The 17,423-nt window shown below is 41.2% G+C and overlaps 1 protein-coding gene across 2 annotated transcripts in view; it reads left to right on the top strand.

Moving 5' to 3' along the window:
• The first annotated feature begins 260 nt into the window (after nucleotides 1-260).
• ASAH1 (N-acylsphingosine amidohydrolase 1) overlaps nucleotides 261-17,423 on the top strand; it is a 28,754-nt gene continuing 11,591 nt past the window's right edge. The window contains exons 1-3 of one of the 2 annotated variants that reach the window (XM_068970349.1): nucleotides 261-397; nucleotides 14,663-14,709; nucleotides 16,833-16,923. In XM_068970349.1, the coding sequence (XP_068826450.1) occupies nucleotides 305-397; nucleotides 14,663-14,709; nucleotides 16,833-16,923 (231 nt within the window). In that variant the 5' untranslated portion in view covers nucleotides 261-304. Of the gene's footprint in view, nucleotides 398-14,662; nucleotides 14,710-16,832; nucleotides 16,924-17,423 lie in introns of those variants that run through there. The other variant, XM_068970350.1, reaches the window with a different exon arrangement.

The raw sequence follows: 17,423 nt of genomic DNA, 5'->3' as shown, positions 1-17,423 counted from the left end.
GGCTGGAGCTTGGGCTGGGCGCAACCACTGCCCGCGGTGCGGGGGGTGCGACGAACACCACGGTCCTAACTCGAGCGCTCACCCTCCATCCTGGGGGTTTGTTCTTCATCTCGGAAGACTCCCTCGTCCCGCCGCGTCACTGAAAAGCCAGGTCCTCTCCTTGCTGCCCTCACCCCGGTGCCTATCTCCCCCCGCCCACACCTCGAGTGGCGCGGTCCGCTGTCAGGTCACGTGGCAGCGGGGGCGTGGCCTGTTCGGCGCTCAGGTGGTGCCTCGAGGGGCCTCCTCAGGAGTCTGCAGCGCGATGGTGGCTGGAAGGATGCTAGGCTGGAGTCGTCTAACCTTCATCTTGCTGAGCGGGATCGTCACCTGCTTGGTGGCGCAGCAGGTGCCGCCGGTGGGTGAGCTGGAGCCGAGGAGACGGAGAGGGGCGCGCCGGAGCGTCGGGGGAGGGGGGACGCACAGGTGCGGGGCAGGCGGGGCTTGATCGACCCCTGGCAGCATCTTTACAGGCACCCGTGTTTCTCTGAGCAGAGGCGTGGGTGCAGGTGAGGCTGACGAGCCTCACCCCTGGTCGGTTCGGTACAAGCTGGAACAAAGAAACTTTAAGGGGAAATCGTCATCTCTACAGACTGGCGGTTGTGTTTGCACATCCTCACATTTGACTGAGTGCACTTTTTCCACGCGCCTACAGAACTACTGGAGGAAGAGTTCCAGCTGATCTGTGTACATAATTAAGTTACGAGCTGCTTGAGGACTTCGGCTTTCTCTGCCTTGTGACGAGGTGCTGCAGGAGAGGTAGTAACTGAGGATCTGAAGGGCCCTCGGAAAGGACGAGGCATCGCCCGGTTAGGGCGATGGGAGTAGTCCAGGCCAACCTGAGTCAAGTGACCACCAGACCTGTGGCTCTTTCCCCTTCAGGGAAGTAGCAGGAACACAGACTTGATAATTGCAAGAGCAAATGTGGGACCAGTTTCATTCTTAGCAAGGGAGGAAGTAGTCGCCGAGTGAGTCAGTGACTAGCCAGAGGTCACTCTGTTGTTTTCGGGTGCGTGACAACTCAAGCCTCTGGACACCCAGTCTGGTGCTTTTGCATAGTTCTATTCTCAAAACACCGTAAGACTGCATTTTTCTTTGTCGACAGATCAGATAAATAGGAACTTGGGTGCATGTGACTTAAGACTGACTAGAAAAGGCTGCTCTTGACGGCTTAAGTAGGATATTGATATTGCAAGCAAGGTGTGCATTCGCCTCCTTTATTCTTTTATTTCTCTACGGAGAAGTGCTTTAAGAATAAAATCATAGTGACGTAGTATTCAGCCACTCAAAAGTGACACAAGATAAAGCAAGTAAAAGCAGAAAACAAAAAGGTATGCACAGTGATTTAAGTAAGAAAAATACACAGTGGTCATGGGTTAGAAGGATATAAGGAAAAATAAAATTAGTCTGCTTTAATGTGGGTAGGGGATTAATTTGCTGTAAAATGGTGGGGATTATGAGAATTTTTAAAGAACTTTATACTTTGATACTGTCAATGCTTTCAGCCAAAGACCCCAGGAAACACGCCTATAGTTGAAAAACCTTGGTTTTATTATTCCACGGTGAATGAAAATGCTCACCATGGGCAACTCTGGGGTCTCTCAGAAAAAGGGCGTTAGGAGAAACCTGTTTTATAATTTGGATTTAGTGTTTTCAGGGTCAGGTCTAAGGAATCAGGGATTTGCTCTAGATCAGATGCTTTTAGAAAGTGAGGCAACACTATGATTGAGTGAAGGACGTCATTTGTTTAGCAATAGAAGAGGGTCTTTCGTGTTTTGTGAGTTGCAAGGTACCCTTGTCTTTTTTGTCTGAGCTTAGACAGAGTCACGAAGTGGGGTTGCTTTGTATGATTTTATCATGCCTCAGATTAACCTTCGCTGAGGTAGGTATTGTGAGGTCGATTATGTCTAACAGGAGAACAAAAATGGCCTGGCTTTTGAGTGTCAGATCAGCAAGTGCTAATACTGAGAGGTCTAGGTGTGAACCTCAGAACAGTTTCAAATGTCAGAGAATGCTTTTTATTTTCTTTCTCAGTACTTAAGCAAAATTACTTTAAAAGGTATTTTTAGAACAAGAAAATAAGTAGCCCCTCCATGAATCTGGGCTTCCCAGGTGGCTCACTAGTAAAGAATTCATCTGCCAATGCAGGAGATGTGGGTTTGATCCCTGGGTCGGGAAGATCCCCTGGAGAAGGAAATGGCAACCCACTCCAGTATTCTTGCCTGGAATATCCATGGACAGAGGAGCCTGGCGGGCTACAGTTGGTGGGGTGTTACGAAGGGTCACACATGTTTGAGCATGCACACATGCTCCATGAACTTAGTAATTTTTATCTCAAACCACTACCACCAAACAGGGGTTATCAAAGTCCAGTCCAGCCTCTGGTGTCAGTTTGGGAAACTGCTTTCACAAATCTTTAATGAAATGAGAAAAAATAGGCCATAAAATTATTAAATTAGAATCTTAGCTTTTATTCTGATTGCAGGTGTTCAGTTTTTGTTGTTAAAATGTTCTTTCTTTTATGTGTGTGAATTTTTTTTTTTTTAATATTTTCACTTTCGAGAAAAAATTGGGACTCCTCTGTGCTGGGCCCCTGTCAGTTTCTTAACTGATCTGGAAAATCTGGGAGCCACTGGCTGAGAGGATTTGGGGAACTTCACAAAAGTTCAGTGACTCGTCTTTTGACAGGAATAAGCAGGTTTTCATTTTGAATCACTCTATGATAAACTGTTGCCACAGAGTTACAAAACATATCTCAGAACTGCTTTTGATAAATATGATAGTGGTAACTAGAAGCCAAAACAGAAATCACTGGATTTGGAACATCTGTGGATTTTGTTCTGTTTTTTGAGGCTTTTCAGAGTATGGTGTATTTTAAGGTCTTCTTGAGTTATTCTTTGATTCTATTAAGAGATAACAGTAGAGGAAAACATAAGCAAAACACTGTATGACATAAATCACAGCGAGATCGTCTATGACCCACCTCCAAGAATAGTGGAAATAAAAACAAAAATAAAGAAGTGGGACCTAATTAAACTTGAAAGCTTTTGCACAGCAAAGGAAACTATAAACAAGGTGAAAAGACAACCCTCAGAATGGAGAAAATAGTAGCAAGTGAAACAACTAAGGATTAATTTCCATAATATACAAGCAGCTTATGCATCTCAATAACAGAAAAACAAACAACCCAATCCAAAAGTGGGCAAAAGACCTAAATAGACATGTCTCCAAAGAAGACATACAGATGGCTAATAAACACATGAAAAGATGCTCAGCATCACTAATTAATTATGGTCCAACTCTCACATCCATACATGACTACTAGAAAAACCATTATTAGAGAAATGCAAATCAAAATTCACTCATTATTAGAGAAATACAAATCAAAACTACAGTGAAATATCACTTCACAACAGTCAGAATTGCCATCATAAAAAGTTCTGCAAATGATTAATGCTGGAGAGGGTGTGGAGAAGAGGGAACTATCTTACACTGTTGGTGGGAATGTAAATTGATACAGCCACCATGGAAGACAGTATGGAGAGTCCTTTAAAAACTAGAAATAAAACTACCATATGATGCAACAATCCCAGTACCAGGCTTATAGCCTGAGAAAACCATAATAGAAAAAAACACATGTACCCCAGTGTTCATTACAGCACTATTTACAATAGCTAGGACATGGAAGCAACCTAGATGTCCATTGACAGATGAATGGATAAAGAAGCTGCAGTGCATATATACAATGAAATACTACTCAGCCACAAAAAGAAACACACTTGAGTTAGTGCTAATGAGGTGGGTTAACCTAGAACCTATTATACAGAGTGAAGGAAGTCAGAGAAAAACAAATATCGTATGTTAATACATGTATAAGGAATCTGGAAAGACGGTACTATGAGCCTATTTGCAGAGCAGCAGTGGAGATGCTGACGTAGAGAACAGACTTACTGACATGGCAGGTGTGAGTGGAAAGGAGAGGGTGGGACGAATGGAGAGAGTAGCATGGAAATATACACACTAACATACGTGAAACAGCCGGTGAGAATTTGCTGTATGACCCAGGGAACTCAAACCTGGGCTCTGTGACAACCCAGAGGGGTGGGACGGGGTGGGAGATGGGAGGGAGGCTCAAGAAGGAGGGGGCGTATGTATGCCTATGGCGGATCCTATGCCTATGTTGATATATGGCAGAAACCAGAATATTGCAATTATCCCTCAATTAAAAATAAAGAAAAAAAAGGAAGACAGTCGCAAAAAAGTTAAAAAATAAGATGATGGAGACAAGCTATCCCATCTATGGGTATTTATCCAAAGAAAATTAAAACACAAATTCAAAAAGATATCTGCATTCCCATGTTCATTGAAGCATTATTTACAATAGCCAAGATACAGGAACAACCTAAGTGCCCATTAATGGATGAATGGATAAAAATCTCTCTCCCTCTCTCTCTCTCTCTCTCACACACACACACACTTGTGCACACACACACACGTGCAGTGGAATACTACTTAGCCATAAAAAGATGAAATCTTGCCACACATGATAATGTGTATAAATCTTGAAGGTATTATGCTGAATGAAATAAATCAGAGGACAGACACCATGTGATTAATTCACATATGGAATATAAAAACAAAATAAATGAACAAACCAAACAAAAGCATGTAGATGCAGAGAACAGAGTAGTGGTTACCAGAGGGGAAAAAGGGCAGAGGGAAGGAGAACTGGATAAAGGGGATCAACCCAATGGTGATGGATGGAAACAAAGTTTAGTGATATATGCAGAAGTAGGGGCTTCCCTGGTGGCTCAGTGGTAAAGAATCTGCCTGCCAGTGCCAGAGACGTGGGTTCGATCCCTGGGTCGGGAAGATCTCCTAGAAAAGGAAATGGCAGCCCACTCCAGGATTCTTGCCTAGGAAATTCCATGGACAGAGGAGCCTGGTGGGCTACAGTCCACAAGGTCACAAAGAGTCAGAGAAGACTTAATGACTCAACAACAGCAAGATTCAGAAGTAGATATATAATGTTATACACTGGTAACTTACATAATTTTATGGACCAATATTATCTCAATAAAAAATTTTATAACATAGTTTAAAAGATACTGGTGACAGAAATGGTGCAAGAAAAGTCTAGAGGGGGAGACAGAGATGACATCATCAGTGCTTTGTAGATCTTACTAAAGATTTTGCAGTTTATCCTAAAAAGCACAGGAAGCTGTTGACTGGTTTTAAACAAGATGTGATAAATTTCTCACTTTCGAAAGATCAGTTTGGATTGGAAGGGCGTAAGTAAGGTAGCTATGAGGAGACTAAGGGAGAAAACTGAGTGACTTGCAGGAGGGTTGTGCCAGTGGAAAAAGAAAGAAGTGGATGGTTCCAGAGAAGATTCGGAGGTAGACTGAGCAGAAGGAAGAGTCAGATGGGGTGAGGGCCAGGCACCTTTCTGGTGCTCAGCTGGGTGAACGATGGCATCGTTAGATGAGAACAGGGGAAGGGAAGAATGAAGATCATTTTCACCCTGGTTACGTCAAATTTCAGATGATACTGAACTTTCCAGCAGGCATTTGGGACTGGAGCTCAGGAGAGGGTGTTGGGAGTCGTAGGCATATTATTTGAAACCCACTGAAGCAGGTGAACATTGAGTAGATAGGAGAGAAGAAAAGAAGAGGCCCAGGGACATGTATATGTCAGGCAGAGAAGAACAGGCAGGGTGAGAGCAGTGGCCAGAACTGAAGTGCAAGTGTTAGGGGAGCTCGGGGAGAGAGCAGGACAGACCACCTGTGTTGAAGGCCAGGAGGATGTCTAGCATCCGTTGTGCTTGGCGCTGAGAGGTCGTTGGTCACCTTGGCCGGAGCAGTGTTGAGAGCCGAAAATAGATTGCGGTAGCCTATGGAGGAATCAGAAGGAAAGGAATCAGACTGTGCCTGTGTGCTAAGTCACCTCAGTGGGTCCAACTCTGCGGCCCCATGGACTGTAGCCCGCCAGGCTCCTCTCCATGGGATTCCCCAGACAGGGATACTGGAGTGTGGGTTGCCATGCCCTCCTCCAGGGGATCTTCCCGACCCAGGGATTGAACCCCTTGTCCCATGTCTCCTGCGTTGGCAGATGGGTTCTCAGTAATAAATCTAAGCAGATTCCTAAAACTGTGTGAAAATTATCCACTCTGGCTCCATAGTGAATTGCTGAATTGAGCTTGCTTTTATGCATCAGCTTCTGAAGTGAGTAACACATATTGTGAATGTTAGCCACTGAATCAGCTCTTAGCATTGATTCACAGTCTCCCCCAATCACATAAACCCTCTCTGGTCCAGCCAGCTTTATTGTACTGCATTTACCTTTACCCCAGTACTTTAAAGGAAAACATACACAGATACCGTCTGTTTGCTTAGTCTACAGATACTACTCACCTGCTCTGTGCCAGATTGTGTTCCAGACGCTGGAGGTCTCTGCCCTTAGGAAGAGTTTGTTCCCATTCTGTCTAAATATCCACAGTTTAATAAGGTACCATCCCATCAAAGGTCAGAAAACAAGTGAAAATTTTTGCGTGCTCATTTGAGTTTGTTATTTATGCAAGAAACAGGCCTTTTCTTGTTCAAGAATGTGTTGAATGTGTCTGCACTGTCATACATAGAGAACATCTTAAGACACAATTCTTATTTAGAAACTAGTTGTTGGTGAATTAAAGAATTGAATTGAAATTGCCTTGCTGGAATTGTTCAGCTTCTTTTCCTAAGGTAAGAACTCTGGTGTGCGCTATATAATTTCTTTCATTGCCTTTTTCTGATTATGTGAATAAGACAAGCACTTGAGGGCTTTCTGGATTCTTTAGTACAATCTTAGAAGCACTCGTTTCATTGAGGTTCTCATCTGGAAGGGCTCATATTTTAGGGAGCTGGACAAGGTGTCATTTCTTTTAGGCATGGGGCAATCGGGTTACTAATGGAAGAATTTTCAGTTTATATGTGATTTTCCTAAATATAGTTATGTAAGTAAGTAGCTCTATAGTTAGTTTTTTTTTTTTTTAGTGAGTGGGGAGGACATTACAACTGAGGAATTTCAAAAAGTCTTAAGTTCTTATCAAATAACCAGAATACTAAGAGAATTTGCTGACCCAGGAAGTATTTACAAAACATTTTACAGACATTTTCACCACTTTCTTTGGCTTTAGGAAGCAAAAATGAGAGAGAGAGCACACAGAGAGAGACTGAGGTTTTAAATTAGTTGTGTTTTTTAACCCTTTGACAAAGTAACACAGTATACCACGCAGACTACCTAATAACACTCCCTATCATCTAGTTACATTCTTTACCTATCATTTGTTTAAGTTTTTGCCTACCTTATTAAAGTTATCTGTTATTAAAATCTTGTATAGTTAAATTTGGAGATAGTAAGAATCTGTAAATAACAAATGGGCTCACTGTAATTTTATTTCAAGTCTACACATAGATTTTGAAGCTGTCTTTCTTTGTAGAAGTTTCCCTTGACAGTGAGAATGTAACTGTCTTCATTCTACCCCAAATCTAATTTTTTTTTGTTTAAAATGACTGCTGTTCATGGGCATTATGCTTAGTGAAATAAGTCAGAGAGAGAAATACCATAGGTTATTGTTTATATGAAGAATCTAAAAAATAAATAAATGAATATAGCAAAACAAAAACAGGCTCACAGATACAGAGAGCAAACTAGTGTTTGCCAGTAGAGAGAAAGAAAGAGGTGGGCAAATTGGAGGTAGGAGATTAAGAGATACAAACTACTATGTGTAAATTAAATAAGCTACAAGGACATAGTGTACAGTTCAAGGAATAAAGTGAATATTTTATAATAACTTTAAATGGAATATAATCAATAAAAATTTGAATCATTATGCTGTATACCTGAAACTAATATAATAATGTAAAATCAACTGTACTTCAATAAAAAAATAATTAAAAATTTAAAAATGACTTTGGTGACAGCACTTGATGTCCACCTGAAATACCCTGATCTGGTGGCTGTTACCTTTAAAAGTTACAATCACATTTACCCTTTACTCTTAACAGCCAATTCCATGCAGATTTCATGTCTGTATATTTCAGTGTTTATTTATCGCTACCAGGGTTATCATGGTACAGTGGCTTATCAGCCTCCTGCATGTGTGATGACTGGGTTACTTACTCTCTTACCTCTGGAGTAGGTTGAACTCTTTCATAATATTTGACAGAGAACCATTGCCTTCTCGTTTATTGGCTTTGGAACCCAGGTCATGCAGATATAATTACTAGGAAAGATGAGCCTCCTTACATTTCATTTACTCACTGAGTTGAAAAAGCCCTGAAGGAAATACAGATTGTTCCCTATGAGGAAATAAATTGAGGCTTTATTCTTATCTCTGTGGGAAGCTAGGAGAGTAAGCAGGGAAGCCTGGGCTGGGGCTGCCGCTGGGACTGTTAGTCCCTGACCGAGCTGGGTCTTACATCCAGCACATGACCCTAAAGTTCCTGAAAACTTGAAATGTAGTAAAAGGGCCATAAATTTGATTTCTGTGAGTCAGATCACATTTTTTACTCACCTGAAGGTCTGATATTTAGAAGAATCTTATGAGTAAGTTAGGATGAGCTAAGAGTTGCATTTCTAAAGTTAATACCTGCCCTTCTTTTTAAGTGATATGTGTGGAAAATTTGTAGTTTGAGTTCTTAAGTAGAGTGCTGCTTTTCAGTGTCCATTTTCAAGGACACTTAACATTTCTCTAAACAAGGATTTAGAGTACCCTGCCCTCCATTGCAGTCGTCACTGTTTTAAAATAATTTTAGATAATGACAGTTAAAAATACTTAAAATCATGTCAGGGAATCAGTCTCTGAAAATCCTCCACATAATATAGCTGAAATTATGCAGGTTTTTAATTTGATATTTTAAAATGTGTATCAGAGTGTACATAGTTAAAGGAAATTGAATAATACAGAGAGCTTTATGATGAAAAGCTCTTTCCTTCTGCCCCATCCCTCTTCTCTGGAAGCAAACTCTTTGTTGTGTTGTTGTGTTTTCTGTTTTTTTGGAGTGTAATCGATTTACAGTATTGTGTTTTTAGGTGTACAGCAAAGTGATTCAGTTATACATATTTTTTTTCAGGTTATTTTCCATTATAGGTTATTATAAGATATTGAATATAATTCTCTATATTATATAATAAATCCTTCTTGCTTATCTATTTTATATATAGCGGCTTGTGTCTGTTAATCCTGTACTCCTAACTTATCCTTCCCTACACCCCCTCCCTTTTTCCTTTTGTAACTGTAATTTGTTTTCTATGTTTATGAGTCTGTTTCTGTTTTGTAAGTAGATTCATTTGTATTGTTTTTTATATTCTACATATAAGTGATACCATGATATTCGTCTTTGTCTTTCTGACTTACTTCACGTAGTATGATTATTTCTGGGTCCATCAGTGTTGCTGCAGATGGAAGTAAGTTCATTCTTTTTTATAGCTGAGTAATATTCCATATCTTATCTTCTTTACCCATTTTCCTGTTAATGGACACTTGGGTTGCTTCCACGTCTTGCCTGTTGTAAATGTGCTGCTGTCAACCTTAAGGTGCGTGTATCTTTTCGAATTAGAATTTCCATCTCAGAAGCAAACACTTCTGTGCTGTGCACAGGCTCTTTAGTTGTAGCTTGCAGGCTCAGTAGTTGTGGCCTGTGGGGTCTTAGTTCCCCAACCAGGGATGGAACCCATGTCCTCAGCATTGCAAGGTAGATTCTTAACCATTGGACCACCAAGGAAGCCCCAATATCCTTTACCTTTTGAAATACTCAGTGATGTGTCTCACTGAAGGCGCTTGTATTGTCATTATTTCAAATAATCAGTAGGCCTGCTCATTTTGGGGACTCATCTCCTTTCAGCTGTAGAAATGTTTCTTACATTATCTCTGTCATTACTTTCCCCTCTTATCTCTGCTCTCTTTCTGGAAATCCAGTTAATCAGATGTTGGACTCCATGCATTGATGCTCTAAATCTCTCTTTTTTTTTTTTCCCTCCTGTGTTTTCTATATAATTTTTTCTCTCTATTCTGGGAGAAAGTTTCTCACCTTTATTTTCCTATCCTTTTTATTTCTGTAGTTACAATTTTATTGAAGTATAGTTGATGTACAATATTATTTAAGTTATAGGTGTGTAATATCGTGACTTACCATTTTTAAAGGTTATACTCCATTTATAGTTATTATAAAATATTATTTGCCTCATATTGTATAGTACATCATCGTGGCTTATTTTATGCCTAATAGTTTGTAACTCTTAATCTCCTACCCCTGTATTGCCCTCCCGCCTTCTCTCCCCACTGGAAACCACTAGTTTATTCTCATGGCTGAGTAAGTATTCCATTCTATATATACACCAGGGAAAACCCTTGCAGGAGTTTTGACTGATGAAAAAAGTGGACAAAGGAGATCCCAGAGAGGTTCCTGGCTTGGAGTAGCATTTATTCTAGAGAATAAGAATAATGAAGATGAAACCCCCATCCCAACCTCTGCATCCAGGGTTGCATATGGCATTGCAGCTGAGCAAAACACTAAACCCGCACAGTGTCTCTCCACCTTCTGTCTCTCTTTCACACATGCATGCCACCTTCCCTGGTGGCTCAGACTGTGAAGCATCAGCCTGCAATGGGGGAGACCCAGGTTTGATCCTTGGGTCTGGAAGATCCCCTGGAGAAGGGCTGGCAACCCACTCCAGTACTCATGTCTGGAGAATTCCATGGACAGAGGAGCCTGTAGAGCTACAGTCCATGGGATTGCAAAGAGTCAGATGTAACTGAGTCACTAACCCTTTCTTACCACCTTGGAGGGTTTGCCTTGACAGAAACTGAAGAAATCGTCTAGCAAGAGCAGCTTGTTTGGATGTCAGTACCCTGAGTGCTGGTCTGGCACCTGTTTTTGTAAGGTCTGCAAACTGGGGATGTCCTTCAGAAGCTAGGGGGAGGGTGAAAGTCCAAGTGTTAGTCATTCAGTCGTGTCTGACTCTTTGCAATCCCATGGACTGTAGTCCGCCAGGCTCCTCTGTCCATGGGATTCTCCAGGCAAGAATACTGGAGTGGGTGACCGTTCCCTTCTCCAGGGGATCTTCCTGACCCAGGGATTGAACCCAGGTCTCCTACGTTGCCGGCAGGTTTTTTCACCATCTGAGCCACCAGGGAAGCTCTAGGGGGGAATGGATACGTGTACGTGTATGGATGAGTCCCTTTGCTGTCCACCTGAAACTATCACAATGTCGTTCATCAGCTATACTCCAATATAAAACAAGTTAAAAAACAGAATAAAATTTAAGAGGGTACAAATGGAAAAAATGTTGTGAGGGAATCAAAAGAAGATTAATATTTCATGACGTGTCAAAATTACATGAAGCTCGCACGTCAGGGTCCATACACTGAGCTGCATTGGCCCACAGGTGCTCTTGTTTGCGTTTTGGCTGTGGCTGCTTCAGCACAGGAGCAGCTGGCTTGTTCCTGAAGAGCCTGAGTGTGCTGGGCTTCTGGCTTTCAGTGCTCTTCCCTGTGTTTCGAATGGCGCTTATGCAGTTACAACTCAGCTGCATTTAAGTGTCACATGAATTGACGCATCACGTTATTTTAATCCTTAAGAAAACTACGAGGCTAAGCCTATCACATCATAACAAAGAAAATGGACTTCAGATGTGCTCTTGAGGCCAAGCAGAGTAGGGATTTTCCTGATAATTAGCTGGCAGAGCATTGTGTTTATTACACAGTGACGCTAGAGTTGTATCCAAAGAATACAGTGTATGTTGACATTGCAAGACCACGCAGACATCACAGTGCTCCCAGTTCCTAGGAGAAAAAGTGATCAGAAAACAACAGGTAGAGTATCTCATCACCATAGAATTTATTGACAAATTTTAAAAAGTAAAATGAGGCTACACCCAAAGTAAATCTTCAGGTAACTTATTTATAAGCAAAACAGGGGAAAGCTGTTTACTAAAGGTGAGTTGATGAAATCACATTTGATGGCAGAAGTACAAGAAATGTGTCCTGAGAAAATTTGTTTCACACTCTTTTAGCCTTCAGCCGAAGACTGCCGCTGCCTGGGGCTTCAACAGCAGCGTCAAGATCAACTAGCTGCTACTGCTAAGTCGCTTCAGTCGTGTCTGACTCTGTGCGACCCCAGAGACGGCAGCCCACAGGCTCCCCCGTCCCTGGGATTCTCCAGGCAAGAACACTGGAGTGGGTTGCCATTTCCTTCTCCAGTGCATGAAAGTGAAAAGTGAAAGTAAAGTCGCTCAGTTGTGTTCAAATGTTCACGACCCCATGGACTGGGGGCTACCCCAGGCTCCCCCATCCATGGGATTTCCCAGGAAAGAGTACTGGAGTGGGGTGCCGTTGCCTTCTCCAAGATCAACTAGAGAACAACACAAATGATTTCCAGTTATCTTCTTGACTCTTGACACTGATCACTTATCAGTATTTATTAGAGCATCCAATGCCAAGTTTGAGACTAAAGAATTAGTCTTTATGAATAGTCTGCATAAAGCAACAGCAGGCCAAGGGTGTTTTCAGAGAACTTGAGAATTTAGCAGTTCCTAAAACCTGAAGTGGAATCTGCTGTGATATGTAACAATTAATAGTGGTTGAGCAGAAAAAAAGCTTAGTTGGACAAATGTACAAAATTTCTGAAAATGCCAGATGTTTAAAGATTGTGGTTATTAATTTTATTGTTGATTGGCAGGTACTTTGTGGAACATACTTAAATCTATCATGTTGCTGTTATTCAATCATGAACTTCTTTTGCTGTCACAGACTTTTCACTTGTGTGAATTTTATAATAGATGCTGTGTATCCTGACTGTCCCTGCCCCTGATGGCAGCAGTGCAGTTTTACTACAACTTCTGAACTCAGGACTGAGACTGAAATTTTTCTGAATAAGAACCACCCTCAGTCAGTCTTATTGAACACTGATTGGCTTTGAAAATTAGCTTGTGCTAGTTTGATTCTGAACTGTCAAATCAATACTATTTAATATCTACTATTTTATATTTCAATCATGTGAAATGGAACTTAAGTTCTAAGGATAGCCTTTGAAAATTTAAGTTTACACTTAATGCTGTTTTTTCATGAGTTCAACCGAAAATGATAAACAAAACGGTACTTATATGAGAAACGTGCTGTGGTATTTTGACAATTAATGTTTAAATATCGGGTAACGTCAGACTACCTTATACACTTCCCGGGCGATCAAAAGTTAAAACAAGATGTAAGATCTCCATTCCCAGACAAATTTGCTGCAGATATATTTTCTGAGGTCAAACTACAGTGCTAGTAGTTTCCTTTCCTACTTCACCTTACTTTTACTGTGAATTTATGCTTCTTTAAAACAATTTTTTTTTCTTGCAATATTGGGTCTCCAGCAAAAAGAAGATGAATGCATCTTGGCATTTTGAGACTAGCAATAAAAGAATGATAAATCAGTGTAGATTTTTAAAAATCATTTTGTACTGAGAACCATTTCTGTTTTGCTGCTAAGACTAAACCATGTTCCCTAAAAACAGTCTTGTTCCTTCATTACCTCAGTGGTGGCCTCCGTGGGGGCTCTGCACACGCCTCACAGTCTGGTCATGAAGAGACGCACAGAGAATTACAGTGCACATCAGAAGGGTAGCAGGGGAGATGTGTAGGAGTGCTGTGGGAGTAGAGAGGAGAGGGTGTGCTGTGGGAGTAGAGAGGAGAGGGTGGCTGTTCTCCCAGGGCAAGTAGATGAAAACATCACCAAAAAGACATCTGAGCTGGATCTTAGAAGTTGAAGCCCAAAGCGTACAACGTGGAGAGCGGGCCTCATAGGCAGAAGGCAAGGCAGGTGCTTGCACAGGCATGAACGGTGAGAGAGCACAGCGTGTGGTTACATGTGGCTGTACATGGAGGCTGGGGTGATGAAGGGCCAGAGTATGAAGGGGCCCGGCCCTGTGCCCTGAAAGTCTGGTTTAGGATGCAGATTTCTTGCAGTAGAGTTACCTCATAAGTATATCAGATCCTGGCAAGTGATAAATCAACCTAGTTGTCATAAACGTTTTTCTACAGTTTCTTCTTCCTTTGGCTGCACCACGGGGCGTTTGGGATCTCAGTTCCCCCGCCAGGGATTGAACCTGGGCCATAGCACTGAAAGCCCAAAATCCTAACCACTAGGCCGCCAGGGAACTCCCTCCATCTACATTTTTTAAAAAATTTTTTAAAAACTGAAATATGGTTGATTTACAATGCTGTGTTAGTTTCAGATGTAGCAGAGTGACTCAGCTCTACATCCATTTATGTGGGATCTTAGTTCCCCGACTGGGGACTGAACCCACACCCCTGGCACTGGAAGCACAGAGTCTTAAATACTGGACCACCAAGGAAGTCTGAATCTATATTCTTGTATTTCCTCTTAACTCAATGTATTTGCAGTCGAAAAGCCAAATTAGTAAATTGAAGAGACTGAAAACGCACTTGTTTGAGATTTTGAAGTTTTCATGGGAGAAAAAGACTTAAGAGGCATTGAAATGGTCTAAAATGACAAATCATACTTGATTTTGTCTTCACCAGCTGTCTTTGCAGATTGCCTACTCTGTTTTTCTGAAACTTTTGTCTTTGTTTTTTTAGTGGACTGAAGACTGCAGAAAATCAACTTATCCTCCTTCAGGGCCCACGTGAGTAAACGTCAGACGAGCAGGATTCACTCTGACCTTCCTGGAGATTTCTCTCCATGTTAAGTATGATCTCATGGAAATAACGACATTGAATAAAACCTTAAGTCATGTCTTCTATCCTGAGATGATTTTGTTTCCCTCAGGTTTGTGTGGTATGCATTTGGCTAAGACTTTGAACAAATGTGAAAATACCCCATGATAAAATGTCCCATTTTGAGCCCATCCAAATCAGGGGGATTTAGCATTCTCCACTAAATTCTTGTATCTACCCCTAAGTATTTTTCTCATGCTGACAGATGCAGAGGTCACCTGTGATTTTCTGTGATGCCCGAGTATAAACCAACCCATTATGCTGAAACAAAAGAGTGCAGGATCTCACGTGAAACATTCAAAAAAATAAACCCTGCCCATGATAATCAAAACTATTGAGGCCAAAACAGGATTGGAAAACATAGGAAGGGCCAATATCATGTTTTAGTGTGTTGAACATTAATGTTTTTAGTTTAGGGTTTTGGCCTTTTCAAATCCTATGTGGCTAAATAGGGAAAGGTCTAGGAATGGCTCACCACCCCAGAGGGTACAGAATGTGAAAAAGAAGGAAGAGGTGTCAGGAATGGTCACCGTTTTCTCCCTGCTATCCCCTTACACTGAAAGTAGCCTGCTGCAGAGAAAGGAAGACAGAATACATACAGTTTTAACCAAAGAATTATTCTCATTCGTGACTACAGAAGTATAAATAGGACCCCAATACTGTGACTTGTCAGAACTAACACATCCCCTCTTAACCCACCCCCACTGTAGAAATCAGTCTGGATTTATGTCTGTATATTTAAGAGCCTGGTAACATTGTAGCACCCACCAGAGTGCACCTTTTGCTTCTCTGGAGCAGGGCAGTAATGGAGCAAATGCTGGCTATTTTTAGGCAGCTTTAAGCTTATCAGTCACTGAATGGCACACCCTTAAGAGGCTCTTTCAGTTCAGTAGCAAGTGCCAGAAGATCATGTTTCTGTGGCGACAGAGAATAGTTGCAGAGTTCATCCATCAGGATTTCAGCCCTGGCCCCACTGATCAGTAGTGGATGTTGCTACTATACTCACAGTGGAAATGGCTATGTGTAAATTGAAGAGTAGGACTTCGGGCATTGGATATGATTGAACAGTAACATGGCTTGGACTTACTAAAAAGAATGAGGAGAGAGAATGTGGGGCTTCCCCGGTGGTCCAGTGGTAAGACTCTGCTTTCATGCCAGGGATCTGGGTTTGATCCCTTGTTGGGGAATTAAGATCCCATATGCCGCACAGCATAGAAAAAAAAAAAAAAAACGGAGAAGAGAAAAATCCCATGGACGGAGGGGCCTGGTAGGCTGTAGTCCATGGGGCCACTAAGAGTTGGACACAACTAAGCGACTTCACTTTCACTTTTCACTTTCACGCATTGGAAAAGGAAATGGCAACCCACTCCAGTGTTCTTGCCTGGAGAATCCCAGGGACAGGGGAGCCTGGTGGGCTGCCGTCTATGGGGTCACACAGAGTCGGACATGACTGAAGCAACTTAGCAGCAGCATAGTAGGAAGAGTAGCATGGCTGAGTCAGTAGTGAAGGTTCTTGAAGTCAGTGTTGGGAAGCTCATATACTATATTGCCATTCTAGGGGCTTAAAAGTGACCTTACTGAAGCCAGCTCTAGAGTCAATGATTTGACAACAGTGTTCAGACTGTCTAAGAGGGAATTCTGAGACTGGGAAACCAATTGGAGAAGTGCCCAGAGCCTAGACAAAATCTTCGTAGAGATTTAGGATGGGAAAAAAAGACATTTATTTTCTAGCAGTGATACTCAGGTTACATACAACTATTGAGCTAAAATTGATTATTTTATCTATCACCATTATGTGTTAACCTTCCTATAATGCTGTAATTCCATTTTAGGATTTCTAAAATGGCATTGTATAAATGACCCAGGACAGAAGCGCTGAGTGGAAAATGAGCTTTTTTGCAAATTTTGGTTTGAGTACCAATTTCTCTGTTACTAAGAATATGTCTCTAATATACCTATAATGATGTAACTATCTAACCATCATCAAGAAACTGCTTTTAAACATTTCAAGATGATACACCTCTCATTGCAGTTACAGGGGTCCGGTTCCATGGTACACCATAAATCTCGATTTACCACCGTACAAAAGATGGCATGAATTGATGGTGGTCAAAGCACCAGCGGTAGGGTGTGATTAAGTCTTTTATCTCTGACTTGATTGAATATAATTGTATTTAAAAGAACACATCATGATACTATGTACCACGTATTTTAAGAATCTGCTTTCCATGGTTCTCTGCCATTTATAATAAATGATAGAGAAAAGAGGATGTCATTTCTCTGTAGCTTCTTGATTTTTGCTAGCCTCTGCCTTTATCTCATATCATGTATTATCATCTAAAGTAAATCATGTGTCGTTAAAGATATATCTTGTTTACATATGTTTTTAAATAGTACTCTTTTATTTAGCTACATATAGATAAGTCAAAAATCTCTATCTTTTTTTGTTATACCAAAATTAATCTTTTTTAACAGTTAAAAAGCAGTTTTTTTATTAATATATATATTCATTGCACACATAGTCGAAATAAAACCTTCTATAATTCATTGTGTGATTCTTGATTAAAATACAGATTATAGGCTTTTGGAACATTTTTATTGGGGTATGGTATACATAGAGTAA

Source organism: Capricornis sumatraensis, chromosome 4, assembly GCF_032405125.1.
Source record: "Capricornis sumatraensis isolate serow.1 chromosome 4, serow.2, whole genome shotgun sequence".
NCBI lineage: Eukaryota > Metazoa > Chordata > Mammalia > Artiodactyla > Bovidae > Capricornis > Capricornis sumatraensis.
The sequence above is the reverse complement of the archived record's forward strand: the minus strand, read 5'-3'. Positions and strand labels throughout refer to the sequence as shown.